General features: G+C 39.6%; 1 protein-coding gene across 5 annotated transcripts in view; it reads left to right on the forward strand.

Annotated features, from left to right (window-relative positions):
* larp4b (La ribonucleoprotein 4B) overlaps positions 1-26432 on the forward strand; it is a 108085-nt gene that overhangs the window by 13447 nt on the left and 68206 nt on the right. For all 5 annotated transcript variants that reach the window (XM_069914701.1, XM_069914700.1, XM_069914702.1 and 2 more), the window contains exon 2: positions 22877-23007. In XM_069914701.1, coding sequence (XP_069770802.1) covers positions 22927-23007 — 81 coding nt within the window. In that variant the 5' untranslated portion in view covers positions 22877-22926. The remainder of the gene's footprint in view (positions 1-22876; positions 23008-26432) is intronic.

Genomic DNA, 26432 nt, shown 5'->3' on the forward strand with positions numbered 1-26432 from the left:
GATTATTGATTGTACTCTGACAGTATTACCAAGTTATTTTTTTCTGCTGCCTAATATCAACGTGATTTATAGAAAAATTCTCAGCTCCAGGATGATACCCTACACTGTCCAAATGACAAAAGTAGATGACATCCATGCCTTACACATTGCAAAGTCTTAAGAATTGTAGTTGTGGTGTGATTGAGGATTCAAGAAATAAAAGCAACCTACTGGAGAAATTCTAGGTTGAACTGCATCAGCAGGAGATAAAGAATGGGAAGCGTTGGCCATTCCTTTACTTCCAGTGATGCTGCTTGACTGCTGAGTTCCTCCAGCATATTGTTTCTGGCTCCAGATTCAAGTATCTGTCTCTGGTCTCCATTTAAGGCCATAGAAATGTATTAGTGGAGCTAGGATACATCCTTGTCACTTCTGAAGGAAAGGGTTGCATTTGCTAAAGAGTGGACATTTTCTTCATCTATATTGTCAGCTCATCTTTTCAATTAAATCACTTTTTGTGTATTCTAGTGAGAAGACACCATTTAAGTCAACTCTCTATTCCCTTGGTGAACAGAAATAGCATTTTTAAAAATTAGTTCTTAATAGAGCAGTGCAGGCTCTTCTGTTCAGTTCTGAGCAAATAATGCAAGAAATGTCAATATTTTGAAGCGATTTACCAGAATTGAGGATATGAGGTAATTCATCTGGATGAAGGATCATGAAAAGTTGGGTTGTTCTTTGGGCAAATTTAAATGAGTGGCAATTTGAGAGAAATGTTGAAAATTCTTCCACCTGCAAAGCTAATCAGTGTTATTGAATTAGCTGCTTGGGAGGGGAAGTAGGAATAAATTTATAAAATGGGGAGGCATATGCAGATCCCTGGTAAGACGAAGAAAGCCTTAATTTTCAGTTGATTGGTTTTCTAGTGCAGAAGAAAAGCTAATGGGGCATTCTAACGTTTCCAATGTCTTTGTTGTTCTAGTCAGTACATTTCAGTACTGAGATGTTCCATTGATGGTTAATTTGCCTGTGCTACTTTTGAAATAGAATGCCAACTCTCTTAACCGTGGCCTAGATTATGTAGGCCAATATTCCTTTTTTTGCTTGCAATTGAATTTTCTTTCTAAATTGTGAAATCTGCCGGAACTTTTGAGTCTGCACAGATAAACAGGTTTTGTTTGGGTTTGTCGATCTGTTTTGGTTAATAATTGGGGGGGGGGGGGGGAGAATAAAAGCAGAATTTATTTTACAAAGATAAGTCGTAGAATAAATTGCAGCCTTCAATTTAATCATTGCTCTTCTTGGTATTTGTTAATTAAACAACTTTTATCATGGGGAAGCATAAGGTACCTTCATTAAATTTTAACTTTTATCCTGTTTGATCATTGTATCATTTTAATTCCAGTTATTCATGCTGCACACTTGAGATGGGTAAATGATTCAAATTTCTTTCCTGCACAGTAACCTCTATTTGCTACACTAATTCAAGCATTTAGAACTTCGAATGCAATTCCACATGGTTAGTAAAAATTATTAAATTGAGAGGATTCAAATTTTATTCTGATTAACCAAATAGTAAATCTAAAAACTATTGTGACGTACAGTCTTTTAAATGTTGCAAGTTATTTAGTGCAGTAACTATTTTAATTTGGGGTTTACATCAACAAAAGTCGAGAAAAAGAATCTGATATTGTTCCCCTTGACATTTTGTTTGACCTGATCTTCAACTGATGTCTCTTCATTGCTGCAAAGTCTGCCCTTTATTTATCAAAATTGGACATTTCCACTAACATTCATGTAGCTTCTTAATTTCTCTTCTCCCCCCCCCCACTAATTGGCTGGCTGTTTTCTGCAGGATGACGAAAATACCAGTTTTATCAGAGGAAAAAAGTGAATTGCTCTGTGGATTTCCCTTTCCCTCTTGCTAAGGAGTCATCAATCACATCCCACGCTTTTTATGATCTGCAACATGTTAAGACTTGTATGTGGTACAAGTACACGATCCTTCATCCGGACATCTAAAATCCGGAAAGCTCCAAAATCACGGCAAGTGGGGACCGAAGGCCGGGCGACTAGAAGGGGGTGGGGGTGGATATGGCAGCACAATTCGGGTGGGCTTTCCGAAATTCAGAACACACTGTTCCCCAAGGGTTCTGGATAAAGGATCGTGCATCTGTAGTGATGATGTGCTGTGGCAAAAGCCCTCAACTCTTTGTTAGATTTAATATTGCTTCTACTTCTGTGTTACTCAAGACCTATTTCAGCTTGACTCGGTTGGTATTTTAGTCAGTGGTTGATCAATTCAGTTATGGATGCAGTGGAATCTAAATAAATGCAAATCTTTTTAAACTTTATTTAAGATTTTATAACATGAATAACATATAGGATTACATTAAAAAAAATTAAGAATAAAATAATAAAATTACAATACAATATCAGTAATCTAAATAAACTATACCCTCCCCAATAATTATTACACATTAATAACCCAACTCAAATTAGTCCAACCCCCCTTTCCCCCCAAAATAAAGAGTGAAGAATTAATAAAGTTAATAATGTGAGAAAAAAACCCACTTACAAAAAAAAACAAAAACATAACCGATTAAAATACTAACAAAAAGAAAAGTAATTAATACTAAGATATCAGACTTAAAAAACATATTTAAATCAAACTTAAATGCATATATTTAACAGAGTTAAGATGAAACATATATTTAACTCAAACTTAATATAAAAAATTAGTAAAGTTAGTAACATTGTCTATCAAAAATTCTTAATCAATTCTTTAAATAAAATTGTAGCATGAGAAAAAAAAGATGAAAAAAAACTTTCTCTATAGAGATAAACCTTCACCAAATATCAACTAACTTCACATCTATCATCATATTAGTCACATAAACCACCATCTTAAAACAAAATTCAAACCTCATTAAGCATTGTACAATTCAATTTTAGTACTCTTCCACCATTTTTCCCTTTTACTCTTGAATAGTTATCCAATAAAAGCTCCAATACCACATTTAAATATCCCCAATCATTACGTTAAAATTCAGATATCCAAATAATAAAAACACATCTACAACAAAATCTATATCTTCAACAAATGGAGCATAAACCACAAACAAAATTCAAGCCTCATTAAGAATTGTACAATTCAATTTATAACTTATTCCCTTCGTTCTATAACTAAAATAGCAAAATAATATACACCAGAATTACCACTCCTTTCACCTTAAAGTTAAAGAAAAAATATATTAAAAAATACTTATCCATCCCATTCACATTTAAATTTCAGATATTCCTTATCTACTGAATAAACTTTACAAAAAAAAACCACATCAATTTTTAGTATTTTTAAACAATCAAATACATTCTTATGCTTTTTTTATATTTAAACAAAAAAATACCCTTCACTCTTTAATCTAATAATACAAAAAAAGGAAAAAAAAAACGGGTAGGAGGTTAAAAATATCCCTCCCGTCTAAACGGCACAATGCGGTAACTCCCAAAAAAAATGGGTGTGAGATAACTCACACGTAGAAGATGACTTTCAGGAAATAGTGCCTATCCAGTTCTCTCCCCCAACTCTCACTTCATCTTAAACTAACATCATCATTATTTAATATCCCTTTTTAAAAAAAAAAATTAGAAAAAAAAAGGACAACTCTTCTTTTAATCAGCTCCAACTGCTGAGTCACCATTACAACCATTCCTTCTTGGAGCACGGCTCTTTTCTTCCACCTCTTGTCTCCTTAGAGATCGTGGCGGACTATGTCTCTGTTGAAACTGAGTAATTGGCAGATCTTGAGCAAATGCTATAGCTTCCTTTGGAGAATCAAAGAACTTTGGTTGGCAACCATCTTGAAAAACCTTCAAAACAGCTGGATATCTAAAGGTTGCCTTGTAACCTTTCTTCCACAACAACTCTTTAGCAGGATTGAATTCCCGTCGTTGGAACATGACTTCTTGACTCCAATCCGCATAGAAGAAAACTATTATTTTGAATCATCAAGGGTGATTTTCTCTGTTGTGCATTTCTAATAGCCACTCGTAAAATTATTTCTCTGTCGTAATAATTCAAACAACGAACCAAAACAGGTCTTGGACTTTGACCTGAAATAGGTCTTCTACGCAAGGCTCTGTGAGTACGTTCCAGTATTATACCTTCCGGGAAATGTTCTTGACCGAACACCTGCGGAATCCATTCAGTAAAAATTTTTCTTGGGTCTGGTCCCTCCATACCTTCCGGCAAACCAATAATCTTTATATTGTTCCGTCTGGATTGGTTTTCCAAATAATCAATCTTTTTCACCAAATTTTTATTTTGAGTTTGTAAGTCTTCGACCATTTTGGTCACATCAAAAACTTGATCCTGTATTTCGTCTATATCTTCTTCACACGAATTAAATTTATCTCTCACTTCAAGCTTAAAAGCTTCAAACTCAGCCATCTGTTGAGAATGTATTTTCACCAAAGTATTAAACCTAATACCAAGTTCAGTCATAATCTTGGATAATCCCTGCATTGTATAAGATAATTTAGATTCAAGATTCACAAAAATCTTTTCAATTGGAAGAGATTTTGGCTCAACAGATTCCAGCTTCTTCTCCAAAGGATCTTCTATTCCTTCCTTCATTCTGGTTGTCTTCCTTGTAGTATGACTGCGTGTGGAAACCCCAGCCACAGCCTCTCCAGCAATGACTGGAGGACGCTGGCCGGGGTTTTCCCCAGTCCATAATGTATTAAATTCTCCCAGTACATCAAGTTGTATAGGTTCTTTTATCTCAAGAGATGCAGTTTGCAACACCACCTCTACAGTTGACAAATGCCTTTGAGTAACTCTTTGTTCTAAAGGCTGTTTGGCGCCCTCTTTAGGGGGCTCTACCGATGCAACCTCTCTCCTGGGATCCATTTCACGCTGAGTCCCGGTGCTTTCCAGTAGATAGGCTCCAAAAATTGAACTTTTGGAAAATGTAGTTTTTTGACGATCTGTTGTCGTTTTTTTTTTGCTCTTTTTCCACCAATTGTACCATCATAAGTTAAATTAACAGCACTGAGATTATCTAAACTTTTAAAGAATTTTAACGGGCATTTCTAGACAAAACAATAAGATAGAGTCAGGAGAGGACTGGAAGGCACGTCTGATCCTTACGCCATCTTGCCACGCCCCCCCATAAATGCAAAGTTTGAATTTATTTTGTGTATGGCTGCCATCATATACATCTGACAGCCAAATCAATCATAAAATTCTTTCATGTATTCATTCCTTCAACTAATTGGCTTCAGCCAACCATTTTAGTGGGAAATTGAAATAAAAACTGGAGATGGTGTAAATGTGAAATAAAAACAACTTTTCAGAGGATCTGCATTTTCTGTCTCTCAGTCTCTGATTTGTCCAATATAGTCATTGATTTATTGCATGAAAGTTGTCCCTTTAGCCCAACTTGTCCATGACAACCAAGCTAAGTGCCATCTTTAGGCTCCTGTACCTTTTCCTGCCGAAGGTAGCAGAGTGAAGAGGTTGTGGCCTGGGTGGTGGGGGGGTCTTTGAGGATAGAGACTGCTTTTTTTATGACACCACCTTGTGTTGATGTCCTCAATGGAGGGAAGTCTGGTGCCTGTGATGTCTCAGGCTGAGTTAACAACCCTTTGGAGTTTATTCTTGTCCTAAGAGTTGGAGCCTACGTACCAGGTTGTAATGCAACCAGCCAGTGTGCTCTCCGCAGTACACCTGTAGAAGTTTACGAAAGTCTTCGGTGATGTACCAAATCTCCTCGGACACCTGCTGGTGAGTCTTTGTGATTGCATCAACATGGAGGCTCCAAGACAGATCCTCAGATGTTGACACCCAGGAATTTAAAATTCTTGACCCTCTTCACTATTGACCCCTCATTGAGGACTGGGTTGTGTTCCTTTGACGACTTCCTGAAGTTCTCAATCATCTCCTTGAACTGTAATTCAAGCCAACGAGTTCTGGTAATATTCTTGTGAATCTTTTAAATTTTACTTTCAGCATGGTAGAAGTACCTTTTCCAGCTTAATTATATTTTTCCTATAGATGGGTAACTAAAACAGTCCAATACTCCGTGTGGTTTCTGCAGTATGTTGTATCATTGTAATGTGGTTTCCCTTCACTTGTACTGAATGCCCTGATGATGAAGGCGAGCATGCCAAACACCACCTACATCATCACTTTAATCAAACTATGTACCAGTACTCAGTCAGTCCCTTTGTTCTGAAAGGCTCCTAAGGGCCCTGTCATTTGCTCTTAGAGACATGAGGATCATACAGCATGGAGACAGGCCCTTAGGCCCAACTTTCCTGCACCAAAATGTCTCAACTACACCAGTCCTGCCTGTGTTAGGACAAAATTCTTTTGAACTTGTCTGTTCATGTACCTATCCAATTTTATTCTTAAATGTTGCAGTTGTATTTCTGCCTCAACTGTTTCCTCTGGCAGCCTATTTCATATACTTGCCTCTTTCTGTGTTTCCAAAAAAAGTTGCCCCTTAGGTTTATAATCTTAGATCACCACTTTTGGTGTTAACTATACCCACCAATTTTACGATCTACAAACTTAATAACAGTGCTTACTGCATTGTCATCCAAGTCATTTACATGATAAACTAGACCCAACACCCATCCTTGCGGAATACTACTTCCACTTCCATCTTCTATGTCCTACCAACAAGTCCATTCTGTATCCAATTAACCAGCTTGTCTGTATCCCTTCCGGATCTTATTGCCCTGCAGGATTTTGTCAAAGGATTTTGCCTTACAAGAGTACATAAAGTTGACCTCTATCACTGCCCTCATCGATATTAGTAACCAGTGCAAAAAGCAATTACAATTGTCAGATGTGACTACTCATGCACAAAACTATGTTGACGATCCCTAATCAGTCCAAGAGGAGACAGTATTGTTAGCACATAATGCAGAATCACAGATTGGATGTGAAAATCAATTGTTGCTTCACATGGAGTGTCTTTTATCACTGAATGATGGGAAGGGAAGAAGTGAGAGGGTGCAGTTGTGCAGGAATGTGGCATAAGGAAAGTGGATGAAGTTCCAATGAGGAAATGGCCAGTTCTGATACAAAGCAAGTGATTTAAAAAAATTCAGTGGAGTCCAGAAGGCCCAGTTGGGAAATGACGTGCTTACCTTATGGTGACCGTGGAGGAGGCACATGCAGGTCAGTGTGGATGGAGAATTAAGGGAAAGATGAGTGGAAGCTTAGGATCACTCCTGCATGGCAAACACTGTGCATTTTGGTTTTCCACTATAGAGGAAAGTGTTTTGTGAATGCCAAATGCAGTACAGGGAGTATTTATCAGGAGACAGAAAAGCAAAGTTGGGGTGGGGAAGGGGAAGGAGAGCAGATTAGCAGAAACTAGAAAAAGTTGATGATGATGCCTTTAGGCTGAAGAATGGACAATAATAGAAAATAGCAGAGACAAAGTAAAAAAAAAAGTTTAAAATTGACTTGCCTCACAGTTGGCTCACCAGTCCATGCAGCACGCAATCTCATAACCGGAAAATATACTTATCCGGCATCTAACAATCCCTGTAGGTGCTGGATACCAGGGGTTTTGCTGTACTATTTCTCTTTCCATATATATTGCCTGAATTGCTTGCTGAATGTTTTTCCGCCAGTGAGATTAATCTACTTGGATACCAGGGAGTCAATGTTACAGATGTTATTGGGCCTTTTAATCTCAAGCAGGTGGCACATCCATAAATGTTTATCCGTGATTCCAATGTAGTGTCTCAATTACATTTGCCAAATTCATTGAAACATTGTATGCTATTTATGATTTTGCTCATTCTCTGGCTGTTCCATTTGGAGCCATTTCAAATGTAACAAAGGAAATTGGACCATATGAGGAAAGGCTGCAGGCAAACACAAGGTGATTAGAAAATACAGACTGAACAGAATAAATTAAGAGAAATGTTGATGAGAGACAAAAAAAAATCCACTTGCTAGTGACCTTGGACCAATCACTTTCAATGACTTTCATTGTAAAGATAAATGTTGGGATGATTGCTGATTGTACAAGGTTGAATTCCATTTACAACTCACCGAATGAAGCAGTCAATCCATGCTTGCAGGGTGGAACAGTGCTGGACCCAATCCCAGGGAACAAGCACATGTAAATTGAAACATCCGACAAGCTGGACTCGTATCCACTGAAATTTGGAAAAAATGAGAAGGGAATTGATTGAATTGTACAAGATCTGACTTGTCAGAATGGATGTGAGAAAAGTTTTCTCTTGTGGCAGCATCTAGAATTGGATGTCATTTTAAAAAAAAAGGGCATCCATTTGAAGAAAGGGGAGGTCAAATACTTTAAGGGTTTCGAAACTCCAGTGGGTGGTAGAAATCTATTTTTAAGATAGATCTAGATAGATTTTTGATAAGGGGCTGAAAAATTACTGGGTAGGCTGGAATGAAGGTTTTGAGTTCCGATCATCCAATCCTTCACAACAGCAGAGGAGGCAGTGACCGGCAAATTTTTTTTGATGTGTGATAGCAGCAGGTGTCATTGTCGGGGATGATAATCTTGTTCTTTTCAGGGAGCTTTTATATTTTTATTTGTACCACTGACATCACTTTTTACTGCAGTTTTAAAATGTATCTTGAATTACACTAAGTTAGGACAAATGAAATACTTGTTTTTTTTTAGAAAGTATACTTACAAAGCTGAAACAAGTCTACAGTTGGAACTATGGACCACAAAATTAAATTTGAAACGTTGCAGACTGCATTTACACTTCAGTATGAATGATGGTTGGGGCTCTACTACAAGTGGAACATTGCATTGTTGGAAATTCTTTGAACTGGATATTAAAGTGAGAATGCTTGCTGAGGCTATTGGAAAGAAGCAAGAATATATGTAGAGAGGGAGAGTTTTCTTAAAAATAAACTGAATTGAGTTTTTCATTTTTTGATGTTATTGTGCACAAGCTGAAATGCCATCATAGAAAGTTAGAATTTGATTACTGGGCATTTTACAGTAGCATATTTTGTCTAGGAGTGCTTAAAAATGCAGTTAATGGCTTTTTAATACCTAACATAGCCACTTCGCACCTCTTTGGATTCTGTCAATTCATAAAATTGTTTAAAATATGATTATTCTGTTCTTGATACTGACACAATTTGCAAATTTTGGGTTTAGGATAGGAAACCAAACAATGTACATTTCATTCAACAAAGTTGTTTGAATTCAAAACTGCTTATGCAAATATTTCATGAATCACTTACAAAATAGGATGTAGATAATGAAGAACTGGATGTATTCAACCCTATTGTGTTTAATTCTATCTCATTTGGCACTTCAAGCACACTGGACTTCATTGAATCACAGGATTTAAGCATTTGCAAAAGTTAGCAAGCCAAGTCAGAACTATTCTCTAACTTGGATGTAGAGTCCAGCAATTACTGACATCTTGAAAACCAATAATTGCAAATTTTTTGGAGTGAAATGTGATTGTGGTAGTCATTCTTTGAAACCATGGCAAAGTTGACCAGTTGTTGTTGATCTCATTTCTTTCTATGTTCTGGACCAAAAGTGTTTTGATCAGACCACCTCAGATGTTGTTAATTCATTTAAAAATTCATTTTTTTCGTGTCCAACAGAGTACACTGAAATCTCATGTCAATCTGCATTGTTGTGGCTTCCAGTGGTTGATGGGTAAATACTTAGCTATGGCTAAGTTGTTACAAGTTCTAATTGTTTTTTAACTTTTTAGCCACAGCTTTTAAAAATGATTACATTACAAATGCTTTTGCTTTTTTTCTTGTGTTGATAATCTGTTTCAGGAGTCTGGTGTCAGGCATGCAATGAATGGCACCTCCCTGAGTGTTATACGCGCATGTGTGCTATATGAGAATATTTTTATATGTTGAAAGAATGTGCACAACTAATAGGCGAGGGAAAGTCTAACTAGCAGTTTATAGCGGGTGTGAAATATAATAGTGGCTTTTAAAAATGTGCATAATTTATAGAGGCCATGGGAAAGATGTAATTTATAGTGAGTACGGGAATGTTGTAGCAGGCATGAGAATATAATGACAATGAAAGAACGTGCACGATTTATAGAGGGGATGAGAAGTTTTGACCTTGGGAATATCTATACGCAATGCCATGGTATTCCTATAAACAGGACATTCTGGCTAGAGCACTGCGCCTTATCAAGATTATTTGCCCAGACTTTTCCCTGAGGGAGGTGATTAACATATCAAGTGCCTCTGATGTGAGACAATATTAAAATCCTGCTTAACTCTGAAGCCTGTCTTCGATCTATTTAATTGATTCCTCTCCAAAGTTTGTTCATGTGTTGCAGCAGTCATTTATTTAATAGTCCTAACTTCTGGGAGAAGTTGATTTGGTGTTAATTATGGGAGCCTAATTGGCAGGTACTGGTATGTGCTTTGTCTTGTGTACCATTTAAATCCATATTACTTTTGTCAGAATTTAGAATACCACACCTGCGCGGTATATGCGTGTATAATACAAAAATACTTTTGCACAATTTGATTTCCTGCCCATGTGCTTTATATACGTGAACATATGGTAGTCTGTGTCTGATTTGTTTTGTGTAATCTGCAGTTAGCAATTTATTTGATTTGAATCACAAAAGGAGCATCTGGTATTTGCTTTGGATTTTGATAGAAAAAGGTAGAGTCTGGTCAGCTTTGCAATTTCCCCATAGTAACATTTGAGGACTGTACCAAAATTAGGAGAACTGTCTTGTAGACGAGTTCAGCACAGAGTTCGTCATACTCGCAGAACAGGCTTCTTCAGGTGCATTCTCCACCAAGAATGCACCTGCAGAAGTGGATTCAGACCCGTGGAACGGTCGTTCAAATGGCAGTGCTAAAAGCACAGCACTGGCCATTTAAAAGGGACAGCTTCACGGGAGGCTCCTTGGAGGGCTCTCTAGCTCCTGTCCCTTTGGGCTGTCAGCGCTGGGGCGGCCAGAGCGGGACATCCCCACACTGATCCCACTGTCCCGTGCTCTCCCCACAGCCCTGCATCAGCCCTGCACGGGTCGCCCCAGTTCTGACAGACTGCGCCTGCCGCCCCACAGTGTGGGGACTGATACAGGGCTGTGAGGAGAGAGCGGGGCAGTGGGATCAGAATGAGGACAGCCCGCGCTGGCTGCCTCTGTCCTGATGTCCCGCGCCGGGGGGGCAGGGCAGCTGGGGGGGGGGTGGGCTGTCAGGCGTTTGCCAGCTGATTGTCATCCTCTTAGCAGCCGCTTTCAGGCCTTATTGCTCCAGCGATTATCCCTCCTGGAGGAGAGTTACAAAGTTTACTTCCTGCGCTTTCAAGTGGCCTCCCGACAGCCACATTTGGGCATAATATGTGGCTTTACATCGGAGGATTTTGGCCACCTGAAAGTGCCTAATCTAACCTTTCAACCAATATGCCAAGTGGCTGCACAGCAATCTCTACTATGTCCAACAGTTATAAAATGTTATTCATCAAAGAATTCTGTGATATTGAATGTGTTTGAGGTTTCTTGGATCCAGTCTAACAGATGAGAAACTTGCTGGCTACCACTCAAACTTTTCACTGAATTATCCATTTTTTCTGTTTCCTGTTCATTCTTTATAAAATTTGCGAGACCTTCCTACTCCATTAGTTGATATCTTTAAATAGTAACTATATTGGTTTTGCAAATTAGTTCTGAAAGAGGTTGGAGAGTCCTGGTGACATAAATGCTCTTTTTGGCTTGTCTCACTGCTAGTCTATGGCTAGAGCCAACATGGGTCCTAAACTTGATTTCTTTATTTTTATAAATATAACTGTTGCCAGATTTTTATCAGTAAGCTTGAAAGAGTGCAGAGAAAATTTACTAGGATGTTGCTGGGTCTTCAGGAGTAGAGTTACAGAGAAAAATTGAACAGGTTAGGACTTTATTCTTTGGAGTGTAGACAGAGTTAATGCAAGTAGGCTCTTTCCACTTAGATTCGGAGAGATAAATATGAGAGGACATGGATTTAGGGTGAAAAGGGAAAGAGGGAACTTCTTCACTCAGTGTTGTGGGAGTGTGGATCGAGCTGCCATCTGATATGGTAAATGTGAGCTCACTCTTTTAAAACTATTTATTCGTTCAAAAAACAAATAGTACATAACATATACAACAATTAACCATAAACATGAATGTTATTTTTTTTCTCTTCTCACTCTTAAGAATAAATTGGATAGATACATGGATGGGAGAGGTCTGAAGGGTTATGCAATGGGTGCAGGTCAGTGGGACTAGTGGAATGATGTTTTGGCACAAATTAGAATGGCGGTATGGCCCGTTTTCTGTGCTACAGTGTTCTGTGGTTATATTAGTGACCTCCCTGAAGTTCATCTGGAAATGAATGCTTTCACTTTGGATGTGGATATTATCAATTGTATTTTATGGTCAGATGAATGTACCAAATGAGAAATTTGAAACATAGATACAAAATCAGGCCTTCTTAAATTGAGATAAACCATCACCAGAATTGTATTCCATGGCAGTTTTTAATCCATGAAATATCCTTCACTGAAGAATAATTGTCAACATATCATAGAACATACAGTACAGGCCCATCAGCCCCTTGATGATGTGCTGACATGTATTCCTTCCAAAAAAAATACTGAACCCTACCTACCTCTTAACCTATTTTTCTTTCATCCATGTGCCTTTCATCAATGTGTAGGTGAGCACGAAATGTACCAAAAATAGGTGCTACCCACATAGACTAGCAATGAGATGCAAATATGTTAAATAGGTGAAATGTCAATAGCCAGAGGGCTCCAAGAATATTCCCACAAATGGAATATTCCAGGACATTAAAAACCAAAGTTTAGATATTTTTATCTAGAAGAGCTAGGGATCTCTGGTCTCCCTTTTGAGTTTTCAGAGAAGCCATTTTGGTTGATTTGATGTACTCAACATGATGTCAAGTAATAGCAGCTCATCGGGTAGAACATAGATATTAAGCCCTGCTGTTTCTGCTTCAATCCAAATCATTCCTCCAATTGAATGGCTTCAGTGCTTCTAACTTAACCAAACAGATAATTGCCCAGCCATATCTTGTTCTGAAACCAGGATGAAAACAAGCTGCCCAATTCCTGATTGACTCAGTGATGATCAGTGCTATCAAGGAATACTTACCTGCAGCCTACCTACCATTTAATGGCATTTGAGCCATTAATCTTGTCAGGCTGTAACCTGGTCAAATTTTTGGAATGCTATATCCAAAATGTGCAGGGGATTGTCTCCACTAACCATGTGGTTCAGTATGATTTGCAAAAAACATGATGAAGAATGTTTGGGGTTTGGCAATAAATTCAGAAAGTTTTGCAAAAAGCTTTTGTTCCATAAATGGTATAAATATTTGCCCTTGTTCAATCCACTAATTTTTGAAGCTTTGATTAATTTTCTCTGTTCAAACAACCCATTTTCTTGTATACATGTGCTTAGGACCCCCGGTCCACTATAGGCATATGCTCAGTAAATTTGTAAAGTTCACAATTAGTAGCTTTTGTATGCAATTCTCTATTAGTTTCTACAAGCAAGGTGGCCAGATTTAGCACTTCAATAAATTAAAGTAATTATGAGAGCTTTAAAGCAAGTTTACTAATGTGGGAAGTCGAGCCAATTTTATCGTTCATACCACGCTCGCACTGTAGGACCCGATTGTGTTTATCCAGGAGCATGGATCATATTTACATAGATCCAAGTTAGGAAAGCAGTTAACACCTTAAAATATTAAGGTTTTAAGATGTGTACACAAAGTCCACAGCATACTATGCACATCTCTACTGGGAGTTCAGGAGCCTGATGTCTTGGGGTAAAAAGCTGTTTCCCACTCTGGACATAAGGGCCCGAGTGCTTCTGTACCTCATGCCAGATGGCAGAAGGGAGAATAGTTTGCATGTGGGATGTGTGGAGTCTTTCACAATGTTCATTGCTTTCTGTCTGCATCGAGTGCGGTAGATGTACTCCATGCTAAGAAGAGGATCCTCAATGGTCTTTTCTGCTGGCTTCACTGTCCTCCACAGGGTGTTGTGGTCTGAGATGGTACTGCTTACCACTATAGGATGCTCTCAATACATCCTCTAGAATGTCGTGAGGATGGATGGAGTGAGGGAGATGGACTTTGCTCAGCCTTTGCAGGAAGTCGAGGCACTGCTGGGCTTTCTTGGTTACGGAGCTGGTGTTGAGGGGCCAAGTAAGGTTCTCTGCCAGGTGCACAGCAAAGGAACTGGATGATCTTGACAACCTTAATGGTAGAGCCATCAGTGGTCAGGGGAGCATGATCTCCCCGGGCCCTCCTGAAGTCGACAACCATCTCTTTTGTATTTAAACATTCAGACACAGGTTGTTTGCTCTACAACAGTTTGCTAGTCTCTGCAATTCATCTCTATGCTGCCTCATCGTTCTTACTGATAAGACCCACCACTGTCGTGTCGTCAGCGATCAATGAACGTCGTTGTGATGTACTACAACAGATATAAACATAATGTTCAAGTTTTATCTATTGCCAAATGAGTAAGACAATGCATATTTAATTACATCACATTATTTAGTTCTCAATCCTATTTCTCTCCATCTGCATTCTGGACTTCCCAACGGAAAGACCATAGCCTGTCTCAGTCAGTAGTAGAACGTCTTGGCCCCTTTCACACTGCCAAATAAAGTGGGTTGAACCTGGTAATTAATGGATATTTAGCAGATAACTTGCTAGTGTGTGGGGTGGGGGGGGGGGGGAAGAGAACAACTGGGCTCTGATACGTGGTAGGGCTGTCAGAGGCTGGTTGTCTAATTAAATTGTGTTTTTTCCACCATCTTTTATACAAGTACGTAATATTTCACTTGGGACGTCACCACTGGAGGTTGCCTCTCTTCTCCCCCACCCCCAGATTCGAGATATCCACATTAACCAGGTAATTCATGTGAATTCATGTGCTGCAACCTGGGTCGTTCACTCACCTTTTTAGAGAGTTGGCAGTGTGAAAGGGGTTCACCACTGTCGCGCTGAACGTTGGATTAGCTCAGGACTATGTGCTCAGCCTGCTTCTGTTAACGCTACTGACCCTCGACTGCATTGCCATTTTCAGTTCCAACAGAGTGATTGAGTTTGCAGATGACATCAGCAAAATGATGAGTTGCACTATGGAGGAGAGGTGGAAAATTACATGATATGGTGTGAGAGTACAACCTACATATCATTGCGGGCAAGAGAAGACCAGGAATGACCACCCTCCACAACATATTAATAACTAGGTAGTGGAGAGAGTAGAGAGTTGCAGGTTACCAAGCCACTGATCTATTCTTGTAGCTATGGTCCTGGTATGGCTGGTCCAGTTGAGATTTTGGATAACCTCCTACAGCCATCATTCTTTGGGGCATGAGTTTAATCATTCGAGTGATTTTTTTTTTTCTCTCTCTCTCTTGTTGCCCATTAGTTTTGATTTGCCCAGGGTTTGATGCCAGAATTGGTCACATGAAGTCAGGGAATGTCCTTCGTAGATGGGGCAATATATGCTCTTGATTTTTTTAAAAAAAGTGGCATATCACATGCTCTTGCCAAATAACTTGTCAAATGTTAATTGCCTTGAGTGCTGTAAAATTCTTTTGTACAACCACATCAAAAACTGACATTTAACCCATACATACTTGGAAAGAAGTACTGTCAAATGAAAATTGTATGCAGATTTTGTTTAATGTGATGAAGTATCCAAATTGTGTGCAAAGTTTTTAAAATGAAAATTTTAATTTCATTGTGTGTATTATAGAATAAATAGGGAGATTTTCGAGAGGGGGCTGGAGTTGCCTCCCAGGTGATGATCGGATCAGTGTTTGCTCCCAGGAGTGGTTGGACAAACTTAAATTGTTTTCTCTGGCACTCCATGGGCTGTGGAGTGATGTGATTCAAGTATATAATATTGAGAAACATAGGAAAAGGAGGCAGTCCTTTCCCCCTGTTGGAAATCTCAAGTTTGAGGCTAAACGTTAAGGGGGAAGGGGGGTGGGGGCAGAGGTTTGTTATCTTGGGCCATAAGAGCCGATTTCCTTGCTGTGGTTCTATGTTTTGTAACAATTTTATGGAGAATCTGCAATATTCATGTATTGTAATTTAAGACCTAATTTAATATTTATTTGTGTAACTTCTGTGTGAAAGAACAAGTTGATCAACATTTACTCTTTTAAAAACTGTCTTGATACTTAAAATACACTAAACTAGTACACAATTTGTTCATTCTGCACAGAGCTTTAGCTTTTCTTCCTTCTTTACTCAATAAAACCTCTGGTTTTATATCTATTAAGTTTTGTATGGATCAGACTTCATAACAAAGAAACATAATTTTGATGGGACTATAATAGAGTCAACAGGAATTGAAGGAATAGATGTGTCATGAGATCACAGAATAATAGGATAGTATTACTGGGAGATTTTGACCATGGAGGAAAGGGCTTGGAAGGGATGGAATTTGTGTGTCCAAGAAAGCTTCATAAATTAATATTTTGATGTCTGTTGTTGTGCCCATTAAAAGAGAGGGCACAACATTGGACCTCCTCTTGGAGAACGATACAAGTGACTTGAGTCTTAAAGTGGGAGCACTTTGGGACAGTTGAGTGTTAACTCCATACGTTTTGAAATGGTTATGAAGAGGATAGGACAGTTGATTAGACAGGAGCTCTCGGGTTAATTGGAAGAGGCTGTTTGCAGGGTAAGGTGGTGGCTGGCAAATGGGAGATGATGAAAAGAGAGATGGCAAGAGTTCAGTGGCATTTCTTGTGAGGTGAAGAGCAAGCCTGGCAAGTTTAGGAAATCCAAGTTGACAAAGAATAATAAGGCTCTGGTCAGCAAAGAGTTCTCACTTTTAAGCAACCTGGATCAAGCAGATCCCTTGGACTGCACTTAAGTAGGAAATGAGGGAATATCATAAGGGCTAAAAGATGACATGTACATGCATCATTGGTCTTTCCTGTGGAGAAGATGGTGAATGCTAGGGAAGTGAAGCAAGTCAGTTGTCATATCCAGGGCCATATGCTGAATACCATGGAGGTGGTGTTTTGAAGCATAACCAATGCATCCTCAGACATTGCTGAAAACTAGGGAGGAAATTGTGGATGCCTTGACATAGACACTTCACTCAGTGTCACCAGTTGCTGGAGCAAACTTTCAAAAGAAACTATAGAAGTGCCTGCAATTATTCCATTAAATACATTTGGACAGATAAATAGAAAAAAAGGATTTGGAATGATAGGAACCAAAAGCAGACAAGAGTTGCCTTGATGCCAATTTTGTGGCAACATCGTGAACAAGTTAGGCCCAAGAGCCAGTTCCAAGCATATGACTGACTCAGTGACTGTTCAACCTCGACTTGCTATCAACTCATTTGAACTACTTTTCTCTATGTGCCCTTCATCATTTGAAGGAACTGTCATTTCCTTTGAGCAGAAGCATCCCTAAGAAAAGGCTTGTCATTAATTTATTAAGCTTGAAGCACAATTCAGCAAGACCCAGGCAGAGGTTCTACCTCAATACTTGCCTGTATTTTTGATCTTTATTTTCCAGATAGCCTCTTCTATTCATACACTTAACTTTATTGCCCCTTCCACAATTTTCAGAGTGTAGTGCCCAGAATTGGGTCAGCATTTAATCTAGGGCAAGCCATGGTTTTGTGCAGGTTTGGCATAACATCCAAATGGCTCCTATAGTCTAGATCAGTGGTTTTCAAACTGCCCCCCCCCAAAACTCTCATTCCACCATTAGCAATCCCTATGCCATAAGTACTCTGTGATTAGTAAGGGATTCCTTAAGGTGGTATGCAAGTGGGAAGGGAAGGTTGAGAATCACTGCTCTAGACCCAATTGTTACTGAAATATTTTGCTTGAAGAAAAATTCTCATTGGCCCATTTCCTTTTGAATTATAAAACCATGCACATAACGAGTCAAGGTATGATTTTCTTCCTTCTCACATACCACCTTAAGCAATCCCTTACTAATCAGAGCACTTAAGGCATTGGGGAATACTTAAGGTGGTATGGGGGGGAGGGTATTTTGAAAACCACTGGTCAAGGTTAATAGTCTAGGTTGTGATCCTGTGAATAAAATGTTTGTAGATCTTTCCTGAAAATAGATTTGTTACTTCTCCCACCAGAACTTGATCTTTTTTTTTTACATTGAATATGATCTACCATATGTGGACTATCCATCAGCCAATTTGCTTTTATTTTCTCTTTTAGTCATCTGCAATTTAAATGTGTAGGCAGTTCTTGGGTTAAATGAGGGCTCAGTTCTTGAGAGCAGGTGGTGAACCAAATTTGCTACAAGCTGCAGAAAATGTTTCTGGCTACTTGTACTGGATGTATCACTTTACATACACTTGCTATCATTTCATTTCATCATGCATTCATCTGAACTCTACCTGTTATTGATTAATTAATGGAATATGTACTGAATCCAGACAAAACAAATGCCATGAAAAATGCTTTTGGGAATGTATTTTGGAATACTTTGTGTAGAAGTCAGATTGCCATCAATCAGATCCTCTGCGACCTGGGGAGCTCCAAATTGATAGCAGGGATCTTGATGGAATCCAGAGGATGATTTATACCAGTGGTTTTTAAACTGCACCCGCCCCAACTCACATTCCACAATATGCCATAGGTGCTCTGTGATTAGTAAGGGATTGCTTAAGGTGATATGTGAGTGCAAAGAAAGTTTGAAAACTATTGTTTTAATTGGACCTAATTGACTCATTATGTGAATGTTTCATAACTCGAAAGGAAATTGGCCCAATGACAGTGTTTCTTAAACAATATATTTCAGTAATAATTGGGTCCAGAGCAGTGATTCTCAACCTTCCCTTCCCACTCACATACCACCTTAAGCAGTCTCTTACTAATCACAGAGCACCGATGGCATAGGGATTGCTTAAGGTGGAATTGGAGTATGGGGGGCAGTTTGAAAACCACTGCTCTACAACACTCGTTTCCCAGCACTCATGTTTTGTCTCTTAGTTTGGTATCATGGTTGCTCATTTTCATTTAATCCATAATTTCTCTAAAAGTTTAAAAAAAAGAAATATTTTTAAGAAACCAATGGAGATTATTTGGAAACTAGTTAAAATTTCAGATTTACAAAATATCAGTATACTTGGGAAAACTGAGTATAACGGTAAATTATACTACACAAAATTCTCAAGGGCCTTCAAGGGCGGCATGGTCAACGTAGTGATTTGCGCAATGCTTTTATGATACCAGCGATGGGTTCAAATCCGGTGCTGTGTGTAAGGAGTTGGTGTTATCTCCCCGGTTGTGAGGATTTCCTCCCATTGTTCAAAAATGTACTGGGGCTGTAATTGAGCAGCACGGGCTTGTGCGCTGAAAGGGCCTGTTACCATGCTGTATGTCAATATTTTAAAAAGAAAAATAATCAGCTGTTACTTGTTTCACAGATGCGATCTGAATAGCTGAGAATTTTCAGCAGTTAATTTAATATTAATAGTTTCTGTATAATTGATTCTTTGAACAACATGCATGTGCAAATTCAAGCAGGCTTCCTTGACAGCAGGATGAGTGGGGAATAAATGTTCGTCGTGATGATCATATTTATGATTTAAGATGAGGTGCTAAAATGTACAGTAAAGTCCCCATTATTCAGAATTCAAGCAACCAGGAGACTCAAGAAACCGGCAAAAAGTGGTGGAAAATAAATAGGTAAAAAATATTAAAAATTAGTTCACACTAATCCATACAATGTGTCATCTCAAGTAACTGTCAAATTCACTTGCCAGCAGCTACCCACCCTTATAGGTGCCAGATACTGGTTTTTTTTTAACTGAATTTGAAAGGAACGTGTTCTTTTTAAATCATATTATTGAGTTCATCAAAAACCCTTTACACAAGGTATACTAATGATAACGTAAATCTTTCTTTCTTTTCTTTGGCTTGGCTTCGCAGACAAAGATTTATGGAGGGGTAATGTCCACGTCAGCTGCAGGCTCGTTTGTGGCTGACAAGTCCGATCCGGGACAGGCAAACACGGTTGCAGCAGTTGCAGGGGAAAATTGGTTGGTTGGGGTTGGGTATTGGGTTTTTCCTCCTTTGTCTTTTGTCAGTGAGGTGGGCTCTGCGGTCTTCAAAGGAGGTTGCTGCCCGCCGAACTGTGAGGCGCCAAGATGCATGGTTTGAGGCGATATCAGCCCACTGGCGGTGGTCAATGTGGCAGGCACCAAGAGATTTCTTTAGGCAGTCCTTGTACCTCTTCTTTGGTGCACCTCTCTCGATGGCCAGTGGAGAGCTCGCCATGTAATACGATCTTGGGAAGCCGATGGTCCTCCATTCTGGAGACGTGACCTACCCAGCGCAGTTGGATCTTCAGCAGTGTGGATTCGATGCTGTCGGCCTCTGCCATCTCAAGTACTTCGATGTTGGAGATGAAGTCGCTCCAATGAATGTTGAGGATGTAGCGGAGAAAAAGCTGGTGGAAGCGTTCTAGGAGCCGTAGGTGATGCCGGTAGAGGACCCATGATTCGGAGCCGAACAGGAGTGTGGGTATGACAACGGCTCTGTATACTCTAATCTTTGAGGTTTTTCAGTTGGTTGTTTTTCCAGACTCTTTTGTGTCGTCTTCCAAAGGCGCTATTTGCCTTGGCGAGTCTGTTGTCTATCTCGTTGTCGATCCTTGCATCCGATGAAATGGTCAGCCAAGATAGGTAAACTGGTTGACCGTTTTGAGTTTTGTGTGCCCGATGGAGATGTGGGGGGGGCTGGCTGATGGAGGACCTCAGTTTTCTTCAGGCTGACTTCCAGGCCAAACATTTTGGCAGTTTCTGCAAAACAGGACATCAAGCGGTGAAGAGCTGGCTCTGAATGGGCAACTAAAGCGGCGGCGTCTGCAAAGAGTAGTTCACGGACAAGTTGCTCTTGTGACTTGGTGTGAGCTTGCAGACGCCTCAGATTGAAGAATAACATAACGTAAATATAATCATATCATATACATAGTCATATAAATTAGAAGCATAACTAATTATTACATAACTTATTTAATTCAAGACATCAAACTCTAACAATAATTATACAATTAAATCATAACTTGTACTGTGTGCAAAATAATATTGATTACAAAAATTACACAAATGATACATTTTATAATTCTCTGATTTGATCTTGTTCTGTGATATGATCCATAATCTGTAGTTTAAACCCCCTCTGTTTGTCTTAATAATAAAAGGAAAAAATATTAGAAAGGAACATAGTCTATAAGGAGTGCTGAGGAATAACAATAATTTTAATATTTCCTTCAGCGTTACGTTAACCTTAGCAGCCCTGATTTTCAGTTTCATTTATAAATTGTCATAGTAGGATCGTTTGTTCAGTGGATTCTTCAGTTGTGAGCAGTATTTTATCGTTTTGCAGTTCAAATGGGGTATATGGAGGGTTTATGAAGAAAGGTCGCTTAATGTAGAGAAGGGTATTATTTTGTTATGTCTCTGAAGACTCAAACTTCTCCAGGTGTACTGTGGAGAGCATTCTGTCTGGTGCATCATGGTCTGGTATGGAGGTACCAATGCACAGGATAGGAAAAAACTCCAGAGAGTTGTTAACTCAGCCAGTGACATCATGGGCCCCCGTCTTCTATCCACTGAGGATGACTTCGAGGTGATGTTTCAAGAAAGCAGCCTCTAACCTCAAGGACACTCACCACCCAGGCCATGACTTCTTCACTCTGCTTCCATCAGGAAAAAGGTACAGCAGCCTGAAGATGAGCACCCAGTGACACAAGGACAGCTTCTTCCCCTCTGCCATCAGATTTCTGAATGGACAATGAACAAAAGTCACTCCCTCACTTCCCTTGCAGTATTTATTTTTGAAATATAATTTGTACCAATATTTGCACCGTAACGCTGCTGCAATACAACAACTTGACATGTACATGACAATAGCTTTTGATTCTGACTTAAGTTCCATTTGAAGCATTTGTTTTACAAGAGGAATATTTTTGTATCTTGTTTTTTTGCAGCACTGGTTGCTTAAGTATGTTGGCATCATTCTGGATATCATTGCTCATACCAGCAGAATTCTAGACTCTGATTTTTAATTAATTTTTCGATCAAAACCTTGTAGAACAGCACCTCGTTTTCCGCCTTGGTAGTGACTAACTAGACAATATTGATGTCAACCTACAATTTCCTTCAACCCTCTCTTTCCCCCCTCCGTCTTTCTTCCAACTTCCCATGTCCTTCCTTTCCATCAGAGAGCTCCCCTCCTTAGACTCTCTCTCTCTCTCTCTCTCTCTCTCTCTCTCTCTCCCCATCAAATCTCAGCTTTTGTTTCTACCTTCCCTCATGTATTCATCTATTACCTCTTGCCTTTTAACCCTTGCTCCTCTCCTTTTCCCCCCTACCCCCACCTTTTTATTCATGTTTGATTTTTAGCCCTCGTGGATTGCCTTTTATTTTCTGTGGATGCTTTGTGACTTGCTGAGTTCCCCTCACACTGTTGTGTACTTCACTAAACCTCAACATCTGCAGATTTTCAAGGTTACAGACAATTTATAGTCTGCTTTTGTAACTTGCAGTGAGAATTGCACTTGGCAGTATGATTTTTTTAATATCTTTGTCAATTCTGAATATTTTAATTTTATCATTACCATCTTAATAGCAAGAGAAAGCAATTCATCAATGCCTAGCTAACCATAAGCCTTTACAATCTGATCTAGAGTGTGGCACAAGAAATCTATTCTTGAATAAATATTTATTGGTCGTTAAAGTTTCATTGGGTCTCTTGTTCATTTTTTGGCTGTTGTGCAGAAATGAATATTAACGAGGATTGATTCTTTGAATATACTTGCAAACTTGAGACAATTGCTTATAGATGCTTTTATTCACAGATTCTTTGACAAGCAAAATTCTCTCTACGGAGCCAGAAAGCAGACGGCTCATGACTTCTGACCAGGACACTAAAATTGTGGCTGAACCGCAGGTGCAGCAAGTCCAAGAGGTTGTCGACAGTGCCCCACTGGTAAGTTACGGGTGTTGCTGTGCTATTTGAATCATAAGGATGCTATTTGAATCCCAAATAGATTTGGAATATCAATTATTGGTATAATTGATACCAATTATCAATTGCATTTTTGGATCAGTTAAATCTTATAAGTTAAATTGAACAAGCTCTTGATTTTGGAGTCTTGAATGAATTGGGCCTGATGAAACAAAATTTACACCATTATCAGAATTTACTGAATTTGTAAATTAAAATCAAATCTGTCACCCATCCTCTGCAAAATTGTGGAAGCATTTCATCGAAGAGTCACTATTCAAAGACACTGAGCAAACAGGAGAGATTAAGGGAGTTGATAGGTCAGGCAGCATCCCTGGTCAGAAATGAACGACCAGAATTTTTGGATTGAGATTTTTGGAGATTTTGGGTTGGGGGTCGGGGGAGGGGGGGCGGTTGTAAGTAAAAGGTGGGAGAGGAGAGTTAATTCGATGCAGGAATAATGAAGGTGTAAGAGGTAGGATAGGAAACCATCTGGGGGGTGGTGGGGGCTTGTGGCAAAAAGAGGTGTTGAGTGAAAACCAAATACTGGTATGGGCCAGGAAAAGAGATGGAATTATTGTGACTTGGTCAGGGTTGGGGCTGTCTGGAATTGAAAAATTAATTGTTCATACTGTGGCGATGCAAGCTTCCTTGCATTAATATAGCCCTCACCCTTGTTTTCCTGGCCCCTTCTGCCCTGAGATGCACAAGGACAGGATTCTTCTTGTCCTAATCTACCACATCTCCAACCTCTGCAACCAATAAATCTCTGCAATTTATGCCACCTACAACATGATTGCATCACCCGGTGCATCTATTTCTCCACTCCCTCCTAGATTCCCTTGTTCACTCATCTTTCCAATGAATTGCCCCCTTGGTACCTACGTCTGTTATTGCAGGAAATGCTGTGTTTGCATATATACTACCTCCCCCACAACCATTTGGGGTCTCAAACATTCCTTCTAAGTCAGAGCTGACTTGATGGGCTGAGTGGCCTACCTCTTTTCCAATTGTATATCTTGTGAAAACAACACTTGTGGTTAGATCATTTACTGCAGGGGTGTCAAACTCAAATTCACGGACGGCCAAAATTAAAAACTTGGACTAAGTCGAGGGCCGAACTAAATATTGAAAATTTTCAACAACATCTGCATGTTTTCTCTTCTTTCAACATATGTAATGTTAAACTTTTTCTTATTAAAATGTTTAATAATAGTTTTGGATAAACTCTTTCCAGAAGCATTAACAAATGAGAAATAAAATATTCAATAAATAATATTTCTCTAGAGGATTTGTCAAATGTTGCTAGTGTGCTGTCGAATAGTAAAATCTGAGGGCTATTGAGAATGTGGGAGAATAACATGATTCCTGAAACAATCAAATGGGTGACTGATTGTGGGCATGAACTCTAGCAGGGTTATTTGCCATGCCTTTTTTCCATTGGTACAGATATCCTTTGATTTACACACTTTTCAAGTTTTATGCCTAATGAGCTTGTATCCAGGTGCAGGACCATTTTTAACCAGGAATATATTTATCACTGTGACATGAAACTATTGAAAGATTCTTTTATCCTGAGATTAAAGTTCATAATCCTTACTCAGGCCTGTGTGCGGGAGGGCGGGGTTTGCGGGCGATCGGGTTGGACAACGACAGTGCGGGGGCATCGGCTCTTGCTGCAGGGCGGCATCTCGGCGGATCAGCTGCCCCGTCACCGTGAGTCGCGGATCGGCCTGCGGCAGGGAGGGGGAGGAGGGGGAGTGGTCAACGGTCCTGGCGAGGTCAGGCCCGAGGCCTCCAGTTCCGGGCGCTGGGAAGCGGCCTTGGCTTTACCTGACACCGGCCAGGCCCCAAAACCAGAGTCCACGGTGAGACCCTGCAATGTAAACAGAGGAGGTGGGGGCGATTAGCAGGCTGACGCCAATGCATTCTGGGATTTGTTGTATTACTGTGCATGCGCTATACTGGCGCGGCGGCCAGCGGGCCACCTCTAATACATTTTTGAAATGATCTTGCGGGCCAAATATAATTATATCGGGCCAGAGTTTGACATGTGTGATTTACTGCATCCAATTCTCCCAATACGTCCTCTATGTTGAGAAGATTGGATACAAACTGAGAGATTTTTTTTCTCCTTTCCTTCTTACCCACTCACACCTTTTTCTAGTAACTGGGTGCTTTTTATTCCTAACTAAGGGATCAGTTATCCTTCTCATGGATGCTGTCTAACCTGTTGAGCTTCTCCAGCATTCGTGTATTGCATTTGACCCTGGCATCTGCGGGATTTTCTTGAAGTCGTGTCTTTACAGAATATTCTTCAAGTTTGAGCATGTTTGAGAATTAAAGGATGAGGAATTAAAATGGCTGACAATTAGGAGTTCCAGGTGGAGCATGAGGCACTCAACAAAGTGGTGTCCTAATTTGCATTTTGTGTCTCGTGTGAGGCAGACTGCATTTTGAACACTGCAGTTGACCAGGTTGGATGAGGTGCCTGAAATTATTCAAAACAGGCTTTGAATATTTTCTCTGGCGTTGAAGATGCCATGACAAAGAAAGCATTGGAGTTGTGCTTGGTAAACTGGCCAATATTTTTCACTTACACTTGCACAACAGAAGAATGAAAGGATTATTTGGCCACACCACATTGCTGGTTATGGGGGGGTGGCTAATTAAACGTAGAACAGGGTAGCATAGGAATAACCCCTTCGTCTTGTGATGTCTGCTGAACGTGATGTCCAAATTGAATGAAAACTGTGATACACCCCTCTTTGATGCAGGTTCATATCGATCTAAAACCCTCTTGAACTCTACTGTCATATCTATTTCTGCCACTTCTCCTGGCACCTACCATTAGCATCGCACATATTTCCTTTAAGCTTTTCCCTAATCTCTTTAACGTGGGGAAAAATTCTGTCTGTTGGAACCAAGGTTTCTCATAATTTTGTTCTTTGACAATGTTTCCCTTCAGCCTCCTATCCAAAGAAAACAATCCATGTTTGTCCAACCTCTCCTGATGAGCAACATTACCGTTAAATCTCTTCTGTATCCTTTCAACCTTTACATCCTTCCTGTAATGATCAACCAGAGTTGCACACATTGCTCAGATTGTTTCTCTACACTCTAACAGTAATTGGCTTTCCTCAAAAGAACAAGGGGCATCTAACTGGGACTGTAGAAACGAGGTATCTGTTCATGGTTCAAAATAAAAATTGCATCCAAGGCTTGTTGATTCCTTGAGGCCTGCTTGGTCAATTCAACTCTAAGTTTGATGCTAGGACTATGACAAAAAGCATCAGGCAATTTGTTCTTGTTGAATGCACAACAAATTAATTCTGGTGAACGTTTGTGTTATTTTGTCTGAAACTTAAATGGGATGTTTCCTGTCAGACCCTTGCATGGAGATAGTT

Source organism: Narcine bancroftii, chromosome 1 (genome assembly GCF_036971445.1).
Source record: "Narcine bancroftii isolate sNarBan1 chromosome 1, sNarBan1.hap1, whole genome shotgun sequence".
NCBI classification, from domain to species: Eukaryota; Metazoa; Chordata; class Chondrichthyes; order Torpediniformes; family Narcinidae; genus Narcine; species Narcine bancroftii.